The 10,406-nt window shown below is 32.0% G+C and overlaps 3 protein-coding genes across 3 annotated transcripts in view; 1 reads left to right on the forward strand and 2 right to left on the reverse strand.

Moving 5' to 3' along the window:
- The window catches only part of LOC108750612 (A-kinase anchor protein 10, mitochondrial), a 3,849-nt gene extending 1,037 nt beyond the window's left edge, over window positions 1–2,812 (forward strand). Inside the window, exons 2-10 of the mRNA XM_018490167.1 lie at window positions 89–860; window positions 938–1,061; window positions 1,135–1,271; window positions 1,348–1,498; window positions 1,606–1,720; window positions 1,889–2,063; window positions 2,142–2,215; window positions 2,288–2,340; window positions 2,463–2,812. Coding sequence (XP_018345669.1) covers window positions 89–860; window positions 938–1,061; window positions 1,135–1,271; window positions 1,348–1,498; window positions 1,606–1,720; window positions 1,889–2,063; window positions 2,142–2,215; window positions 2,288–2,340; window positions 2,463–2,552 — 1,691 coding nt within the window. The 3' untranslated portion in view covers window positions 2,553–2,812. The remainder of the gene's footprint in view (window positions 1–88; window positions 861–937; window positions 1,062–1,134; window positions 1,272–1,347; window positions 1,499–1,605; window positions 1,721–1,888; window positions 2,064–2,141; window positions 2,216–2,287; window positions 2,341–2,462) is intronic.
- Window positions 2,813–3,432: 620 nt separating this feature from the next.
- LOC108750615 (G-protein coupled receptor 143-like) lies at window positions 3,433–6,877 on the reverse strand. The gene is made up of 7 exons (XM_018490174.1): window positions 6,530–6,877; window positions 5,901–6,006; window positions 5,642–5,736; window positions 5,137–5,315; window positions 4,733–5,060; window positions 4,400–4,641; window positions 3,433–3,859 (listed from the first exon to the last, which is right to left on the reverse strand). The coding sequence occupies exons 1-7, from the start codon at window positions 6,677–6,679 to the stop codon at window positions 3,844–3,846; spliced, it is 1,116 nt and encodes a 371-aa protein (XP_018345676.1). The 5' UTR covers window positions 6,680–6,877; the 3' UTR covers window positions 3,433–3,843.
- Window positions 6,878–7,188: 311 nt separating this feature from the next.
- LOC108750614 (pleiotropic regulator 1) lies at window positions 7,189–9,809 on the reverse strand. The gene is made up of 6 exons (XM_018490173.1): window positions 9,638–9,809; window positions 9,417–9,523; window positions 8,883–9,007; window positions 8,519–8,790; window positions 7,555–8,352; window positions 7,189–7,446 (listed from the first exon to the last, which is right to left on the reverse strand). Exons 1-6 carry the CDS (start codon window positions 9,638–9,640, stop codon window positions 7,387–7,389), a joined length of 1,365 nt encoding a protein of 454 aa, XP_018345675.1. The 5' UTR covers window positions 9,641–9,809; the 3' UTR covers window positions 7,189–7,386.
- Window positions 9,810–10,406: the final 597 nt, after the last annotated feature.

Below are 10,406 nucleotides of genomic sequence, written 5' to 3' on the forward strand. Positions count from 1 at the left end.
ACTGTTTATAATACAATATTTTTTTCATAAATTTTAATGATTTCGCTTTTAATTGTCATCAGAATGAAATTGCATATAATGCTTCTAGGACAAAGGGATAAGTCCGGAATACCAGAAACTTCACTTACAAAATCGACAAGTTCCAGAAACTTTCTGGTAGATGCATTCAATGGTGGTGCATCGTCTATTCAGATACCCTCGGGTGTATTGTACAGTCTCGAGGAAGAAGAGGAGGAGGAGATTCTCAATAATGACATTAAGGAAGTATGCGCCTTCAGCTCTCGGTTGTCTAAAACTCTACCGGAAATACTTAAGGATAAAAGTGCCCTTGGTTACTTCATCCAGTTTATGGACACCAGAAAGCACATAGCTCTTATCAAGTTCTGGTTAGAGGTGGAGTGCTTGTGTAGTGCATCTGGGATGCCAGATACACAGAAAGTCAGACAGTCAAATCAAAAGGAGATGATGAACGCCTTGCCTACGTCCTTAGACGATAATGAAAACTTTAGCTGTGACATACTCGCTAGCAATGTAAATACTCAAACGAGCAGTGAAATACCGTTCAATGAGAGAACATGTGATGTAACGTCTAACGGTATGCCAAAGACTAGTCAGGCAATAAGCGACACGCGACAATCAAACCACGATTGTGAAGGTAGGAGACACGACACAACGACGACTAGGCAGGATGCTTTGAGAATTTACAAGAAGTATATTCTCAAAGAAGCTCTGGATGTAAATCAAATATCTGAGAAACTAAGGCTAGATATGGAGAAGGCCATTGTCCAAGAAAACATTGAGCCTATATTACGGTGCCTATCTGCTGTTCAAAGCATAGTATACGATATATTAGAAAACGAGTAAGTGATGTATATTTATTGATAAGTGTTGTTCGAATAAATAATCAATTCATTTTAAAACATTGTATTTTTCGCAGGTATATTAATGATTTTGTACGAAGCGAATTTCACTGTAAGCATCAAATTGACGTGCTCACCAGTGGCAATGTTCAATTAGCAGATATATTATACAACGAAACAGCATTCTTTTATTTCATGGAGGTTTGCATCGTCCTTCACAATTGTTACTTTTACAGAAATTTTCATAAGAGACTATTGTTTACATTCTTTACAGTTTATGGAACTCGAGAATAAGCGAGAGTTATTGGACTTTTGGATGTCGGCTATAAGTTATAAACAGAATCTCTTGGAGAAACAGGGAGCAGCCAATCCCGAAGAAGCGCAATCTGATGCCGTTATTATATACGAGAAGTAATTTCTAAAATATATATGATTATACGGAGGAAAGAAGTAAAAATAATTTATAATGTTATTACCTTTCTCACAGATATTTCAGTTTACAAGCAACCATGCCTCTTGGATTTAGTGATAAGATTCGTTTTTATGTGGAACAGAATATTTGCCGTGAGGATGAGAGCGGTCCACAACCCGATTGTTTTGATAAACCCAGTAAAATTGTATATAATTTTCTCAATAAGGTACCACTCATCTATTACACAAATTTATCTTGAACTCCATACACTACACTCACTAAATAGACTCTTACGTTGAAGTAGTTGTATTAAAAGCCAATACTTTCTTCTAGCATTATCTGCCAGTGTTCTTATCGTCGCAGCTGTATTACAAATACTTATCAGAGTTAATCAACACAATTCAAACCAGTCCGTGTCCGAGTTTACATTCCAAGATAAGAAGAACAGGTTGATATCGATTGCAATAATGTGTTAATACTCGTGAAAGAATATTAAAGAATTAGAGAGTTATATCTTAATACCTGTGTTTTCTTCTTTTATATATGTAATTTTTATAAATAGTTTTATATATTTATATAATATATATTATAATTTTGAAAAATATATTATTTGCAGGTTCCGATTGCAGCAGTGAAGTAAGCTCAGTGTGTACTAGTATGCCAAGTATTTCTCAAATAGGAAATAATGGCAGCAAATTACCTGATAATAAGAAAACTATTAATAGTCATCTGAATATTGACACTAGGCAACTTTACGATCCAGATTCCTTATGGCGACGTAATAAATATAGGTATTTGATTGAATTTAATATTGTACACACATTCGTACTAATTTGTAAGTTACAAATAATTCGGTATATTTTTATTAGTTTGAGCATTGGTTACGTTGACAACTTAGGTAGATTTATTACTGAAATAGAGCCAGATCCTCATAGAAAATATGGTAAGTCACGTTTATAATAAGTTCTGATATGTATATATACGAGATTGTATAAAATTATGTAAACAATTTCAGAATCTCGTCTAACTCGTGTCGTAAAACGATTTGTAAATATAGAACAAGATAAGGTAAACATTTTATAATACTGGCATTTTATAACGTTAGAATGATTTGTTAATAAAAGACATAATGGTAATTTATTTACATATAATGTGCATTATTTAATTAATACATTAATCACGATTAACAGGCTAAAGAGGAATTAGCATGGAGAATCGCCGAGATGATCATTCGTGAAATCACATCTTTAACGCTTGGAGCTTCAAATCTTCCCTCTTGATGGTGCAAACTTGACGTGACGATTCTGAGGCTTAAGTTTTCTTTAAGTATAAAATATTTTGTGGATTTGTGTGTACAAATCAAGTGCTTTGTTTTTTTATTTTAAACATTAGCGGAACAATAATGCAGACTTTGCCAAAGTGCCAAACAGATAAATGAAAAATTCTCATTCTCATTCTAATTCTTTTATAATACATCTTGAAAGGAAGTACTACTTGTAGGAAGGAATGGCTTTCGTATGTTGTAGTGTTTTTACATTTTACATTTTGGCATAGCAATAAAATAGAGATTTGAATTTGCTAATAAATGATTTAATTTGAATTTAAAATTAATATAAATAACTTCATAAAAATTGACATATATATTTAACTATATTTACAATTCGTTGCATAAAATAATTTAAAGATCTTATAAGCAGTATAATCTATAATATTTTTTGTAACTATTAAAAGTTCTTCCTATTCTATTAATTTATTATACAATACTCGAGCAAAAAACAATAATTTAACGAATGCGCAATTTCTTCATCGTTAATTATGACATCAGAAGTGAGAAATCCAAATGATTATTTTACCGCTTATATCTATATAAATAATTAAATTTATATTCATGAAACAATACTCTGTGATTATAATATAGCAGATTGATGTGCATCAAAATTTATATAGAATATTTAAAGTAATCTCATTAGAGTAATTCTATCTACTTTTTTCATTTTATCTTCAATCTTATTTGCTAAACTCTCTCTTATTAATATTATTCGTATTATTTTTCTCGCTTCTGAGAGAAATGACTATGCAGATATTGATGAATTCTTAAAATATAAGATTTTGTACTTTTTTCATTACCAATTTGTATACATATACATATGTACATGTGTGTGTATATATATATGTATGTATAATAAAATGCATTAAAATAGGTAATGAAATATATGTACATACAATAATGCATGTAACCGCCGTTGATCGTGATATTATGATATAGAGAAAAGATATATTTTAACAGTATTTAGAGCGTATAACACGTAATGTTTAAGTACAAAATGTTATTAATAATGAGATCCCTATTATACATGCTCTATTTCTATTTTGTTATATTTTTTTATTTATGAGATCATTATACAACGCATATTGTGTAAAAAAGACTATCTTTTAAAAAGGCACTCTATCTTTTAGAAGTAATTAAACAATCCATTTTATATTACATATGCATCTGTGCGCCGAATCTTCTGTTTAAGAAACTTGCATGCATACATCCGTTTTCGTTTTTATCTTCTTCATTGGTCTGTTTCAAAATCTCGATTTTCTGTAGATTATGTCTTAATATTAGCTAAATTATGTCCACTTATTTTGTTTATTATATCGCGAATGTATAATGTATAAAAAATTATATTTTAATACGATATTTCTGTGTAATATATTAAAAATTCTATTTTATACAATATTTCTCTTGTCACATTTCGAAAAACTTTTTAATAAAATGTTGATTTAGTCAAGACGTTTCTAATAAAAAATCTTATTAAATCGTGCTTTAAAAAAAATGTCCAATTTATGTATAAAAACTGACTTTATGTTTTAAATCTTCCCATGTCCGTATCAGATTACTTTCAAGATCACAATCACTTCAGATTACAATCAAGATTGAGATTAGGTTGGAATTAAAGTTCATTAAATTTACTCATTGGTTTTTTTTTCTTTTGATTGGTTAAATTCTAATTCAATCTCAATCTTAATCAGTAATCTGATGTGGGTATTATATAAATTTCGTAAATATATATTGAATCTCTACGATATAGCACGATACTATTTATACTTTTGATAAACTGGCAGTAAAATAGATTCTCACAGAGACGAAGATCCATGATTTATACTGATATGTGGTATTTTCTGTTCGTATCCTATTCGTGGATTTAGTAATGGAGATGATTCAGAAACATGCACATCGCTATCTATTTTGGGAATTGCATTTAAATTTATATTAGTGCTCGATTTAAAATTTTGACAACATTCAAAACGTAATTTCTCCCTTCGAGTCCATGATTGATAAACAATCGCGTTAAAAAACGCTTGAAGGGGGTTTGTCACAGCCTGTCGATTAGAAATTGACTCAATCATTTTCTTATATTTAGCCATGCACTTAAAATGATGATATTTATATGAACCATTTATATGAACATACCATTATGTACCATAAAGTGATGATTGCCTTGATTGGTAACTGAAACCATGAGATCCACAATAGTAATCCATTAATTAAATTGGGCGTCCAGCATACATAGTAGACCAAATTGATAAGAGCGAATTTTATTCTAATCGTTTGTATCAACTTTCGCTCTCTGCCAGTCACCTGAGCCATGCTGTGCAGAACCACCGTTTCAAGATCACGAGTCGATGCGACGTATAGAATGGGATTCACGATCATGACCACTGCCAGTAACACATACGTGGCGAAGTAATTCGGAAGGATACGCATTATCGCACTGGATAATGATGTTAAGTTGTGGCAGCTGCAAAACAATTTTGCATTTGTTACCATTGCTCTAAGAGTGCATGAAATAATTTGTGATACTTCTAAAATCTGACTTTGCATCGGGAATGTATAGAATGATCAGCCCGAACGAGGTAAGAATGGCAGGAAGCACCCAGGCTAAGGTGTGATAGCACGCAGGACGTCCATTTTTATCTCCCAATAGTAACTTCATGTCCACTGCGTAACACAACGTCCATATCCACGTGGCCATATAGAAATACTGAATCCATGCCTACGAGCAATAATCTATCATAATGAATTCAGTCACACGCGCTCCACTTGATTAGTGCATTGAATGCTACTTTATATAAAATATCTAAATGCAGTAACGTGATATAATCAATTTTGAAATAAAATATATTTTGTTAAATAACGTGGCAATATTATTATTAGATATTCAACCATTTAAAATATTTATATATTTTACGTTTAACTTTGTTAAATTTTATGTATAGCAACTTTTAGTACGCCTATAATCTACTATAATATAAATTCCGAATTCACTATCAATATACCAGTAAATTTTCAAGTATCTCTACCCAAGTATATCAACATTACCGATAACACAGCACAAAACACCACGTTCGATATATCTCCTTCCATTGGTATAATGGACTTGAAATTTCTCCATAGCACTGATCTCACAAACACACCTAATTGAATACAAAACAACCAGATAAGACACCTATCTTGTTTACCTATTTATCACATCATCGTATTTATTCGCCAAAAAGTAAACATAATTATAACTAATTTATGAATGTTTATGTACTATTAACTGCTATTCATACAATCAAATTGCGATAACAAACTAGACCTAAGGACGCTAAGAGATCGGCAACTGCAAGCCATACAATAATATCTCGTCCTCTGAAGAAGCTCCTCCAACGATAAGAACTATTCGAATCCGCTCGAGGTAGTATCTGAAAAAATATATTTTCCTCAGTGCTTAACAATGCCAATTTCCTTTGATACCTTCAAATATTTCTCATCAAATTTACATTAATCTGTAACATTGCATGATGTGTAAATATATTTTTTCACTATGACTGTAATTATATATATATAAAACAAATATGTAAAATTATTTCATATTTTATTCAAATAATGTTTTTATCATATTTTACATCACTGTTATTCAATATAAATACTTTTATACCGGTTTCTTTTAGCTGCACTTTTCTATATATTTGTCATATGTGAAACAGGATAAATGTATATATATTAAAGGAAGAAACAAAGTGTAAAAAGTGTAACCAAAACAATCGCATCATGACAGAAAAGTTCCAATTTCAAAATAATATTTTCTAGCAATCGAATTCAGTCGTAATAAGAACTCTATATCTTAGATGAATTCCTGTTCTGTATGTTAGTTATTACAAATTAATAAAAGAAACGAAGCAAAGGAGGGGGAACATTCGGAGATAACATTTCGTGTAAATTTACCTGATAAATCGCGCCTATCATGCCCATCGTCGATGAGAACATGCATACTGTGTTGTACGCATCTGTATTGAATTCCTGCATTATCACTATCGCTCTATCCGTTCGGTTTGTGTGATGACAGCAGAAAGTTTGTAGGGTCGGGTCGGCCATTATTATAGAATGTTATCGCGGTCAAGTCCAGCGTGTTTCTGCCAGACACTATCCTACTCGATCTAGTAACTCTCCGATAGAAGGGAACCGCAGTTCCCCACTCGGGCATCTGGCAACCAATCGATACGTCCGAGATACGAACTTGTCTTATGATATACGAAATACATATTGGCATTTCTAAACAAAAATCTTGGTAGAAATCTTTTTTTTTATTGCAGCTTGGATAGCTTTATCCATTACAATCTGGAAATCAAAGTAATCCTATATAAAAAATAATTTTTGAACGCGTTCAGACTGACTTGTTCTATCTTTCAATAATAAATCTCAACTTGTTCTATTAACAAAAGTATATCAACTTATTCTTTTACTCTCTTATGTCCATTTCTATCAATGTAGATTAGTTTTTATTTCTGCTTAATTTATTCTTTATCCTTTTTTAATTCTTAAGATTTTTAATATTGATTTAACATATTTTTTATCTTTTTCTGATTCTTAGAATTAGAAAAATATAAAAAGTATGTTAAATCAAGATTAAAAATTTACATCAGCAGAAACAGACATTACTCTCTTATTCTTTTACTCTTTTACCCTCTTATTATTCATTAGATAAGTTATCACATAGTTATTATGTCCGAAGATAGAACAAGCAACCCTCAGTCACATTAAATTAATCGTATCAATGTATATACAGTTAAATAAGTTCGAGTTCAGTATTTTCTTCGCTTTATTATGTCTGGTCGCCAGTCGACAGGATGGGTTTCTTCAGTCTGAAAACATAGATAAAGAATAGTTGATGTAAAGTTCAGAAAATTACGAGTTAATTGAATATTATTAGTGTATCATCACCAAATAAGCATGATGAAAAATCAACTTACAGCAGTATCATCTTCTTTGTATACTTTGATAGTCTTATCAGCCTCTGTTGTAATCATGCGAATGCCCGACATGTCGAACGTGATACTGAATACTCCGGCTTCGCTATCCATTGAGCCTGGTTGGACCGGCGCTTGGAGCCGTTGGAAATTATATCCAGTTCGCCAGTCCCAGAGGTGCATGGTACCGTTGTCAGCACCGGAAACTAAAACGCCATCAGCATTCACGGCCAGGCAGTTGACTATGGCATTATGACCCGATAGGTTTTGAATGAATTTTCCCTCTGGACATTTCCACTGTTTGATATTGTCTGGCGATGCTGAGGCAAACATATATAGAGACGGATGGAACGTCAGAGCGCGCACACTCTTCTTGTGATTCGTTAGAGTGGCTCTGGACTTGCCAGCAGCCAAGTCCCACAAGCGAATTGTGCAATCGTGGCTACCAGTGATGATCTGCGGCTCGGCGGACTGGCAGATCACGCTAGCCACCGTATTGGTGTGTCCAACGAGTGTATGAACGTTTGCCTTGGTACGCATATCCCACACTCTTCCAGTGGAATCTCGTCCTGCTGTTACCAGAACGTCTATACTAGGATGTAACGCCATAGAATATACTGCTGACAAGTGGCCATGATAGTGTCTGATTACTTTATTATATTCCAGATCCCAGCATTTGACTTGCCGATCTTCTCCACAGGAAAATAAGTAGGGATGTCTTTGTGAAAATGCTAGACCACGAACGCTGCTTATGTGACCCGTTAACGAAACCTTCAACTTGCCACTCGCTAGATCCCATATCTGTAATTTTGAAAACATCAAATTAATGTATTGTTTTTTGTGTGTATTATAATAACTATTATGCAATTTTGAAAATACCAAATCATTGTATTATGAAATAAAAGCTATTTCATTAATTTTACATCTGGGACATTACTAAATAAATTGAAACATATTGTGCACTCACTTTGATTACTCTGTCGGCTGAGCCTGTAGCAAACCACTCGTTTCCAGGCTCCACGGCGCAACATCTCACCCAACCCAAATGACCGCTGATAACTCTGTACAATTTCCATGGGGCATGCCACTTGGGTTTCGCCATTGATGGTGTTTTCTTTGGTGGTATTGTGAGCGCACCACTGCTTACATTGCTTCCTACACCTGTTGACACTATACTTGTGCTGCTTTTTGTTATATTGTAAGGAACAACTGCTGAGGCATTAACTCCAAAAGTTTCATCTAAAGCATATTTATATAAAATTGATATAAGATATATGTAAGAGAGTAATAATTTTTATTTTTAACTTAATTATGTATATGCATAATATTACCTCCTGGTGGTGGAGGATCTGCAATGTCATTTTCTTGTTGCACTTTAGCTATATTATTTTGCTTGACTCGTTCTAATACTGGACCATAACAGTCTTTAGCTTTTATCACTTTCTTCATTTGTTGTCTAAAAATAAATATAAGTAAAAAATAAATATAAATTAATTAATGCTCTCCCATAAGATTAAAGCAAGAAGTTTCATTGACAAGTAATTCTCTCTAAACATAGCTATTATAAAAGTTTTATAAAAGTTTATGGCTGTAACAAAGACTGCTTTCCTTTTAAGAGACAAGTTATCTGTTTTCTGTAGATAAAATTACTTTTGGAACTTGAAATGAAACAGATGTGTTTTATATTTGTCAAAAATAAGAAAGTTATAGTAGTCTAGTGCAAGAATTAAAAAACAGGCCTATAATTGACACAAGTTGTTTTAGTTTTGTTATTTATTGAATATCAAGAAGTATAGAATAACGTTTATGTTGACTGTGTCTTCTAAAAAGAAAGCAGTCAGTAATTACGATGACAAGATACTTACAAAATAGGATCCTCCGGCGGTAGGGATCCTTGATTTAATAAAAACATATCGTGAGTCCTTTTTAGAGACCGAAACACTAGCGTGTGCACAGAGTGCCGTTGAACATCCTAGAACAAGATGACATGTTAACGAAATTTGTAAAAATCCGTAGAGTATAATTGTAAAAATATATTTTTTATCACAAAGAATATATTCAATAAAGTTTATTAAAAAGTTCTTACCATTCTTAATATTGTAAGATAAACGTAATGACAATTTTATTCTGAAATTGTAAATTACTTTTTTCGAATCTGTATTTCTGAGGTTATGAGTAGTGATGCCACTTGCCAGATTCTGATTCGATTCGATGTATCGAGAATCGATTCTTCTTTCACATTCAAAAATCGAATCGTCAGTTGAAGTTTGATCAACTCTTCATCTTTTTCTAATCTTTAGAATTAAAAAAAGAAGAGTGAAGTTGAACCGAGATTAAAGTTAATCTACATTGGTGGAAATGGGCATTAGTGGTTTAGTCCATTGGAATTAACCAATCGCATTTGTCGATTAACGACTATCGTTAATGTAAAGTTAATTGGAACCTGTCGGAGTGGACCTGGGAAATTCGATTCGATTCCTTTTTAGCTAGAATTGAGAAGATAATAATAGAGTTTTTATAATATTATTAATTAATTAAAAAAAACGTTTTTTAATTATGTAGAAAATTGAACTATGCATGCGCAGTTTTGACTTTGAAAAATAACATGACATAGATCTATAATTAAATCACAATTATATGATAGCAAATGTTAATTTGATTCAATTTAATTCTTCAAATTTTAATCGGTATTATTCATCTTCGTCTGATAAAAGAGAAGAGAAAGATCATCTCTGATATCTCTCCTCTTATATGAAAGAATTTAAATTAAAAAAGATTATATGTATATATATATATATCATCGCATGTACATATATATATATATATATATATATATATATATATATATATGCGAT

This window comes from Trachymyrmex septentrionalis, unplaced genomic scaffold, assembly GCF_001594115.1.
Source record: "Trachymyrmex septentrionalis isolate Tsep2-gDNA-1 unplaced genomic scaffold, Tsep1.0 scaffold37, whole genome shotgun sequence".
Lineage (NCBI taxonomy): Eukaryota > Metazoa > Arthropoda > Insecta > Hymenoptera > Formicidae > Trachymyrmex > Trachymyrmex septentrionalis.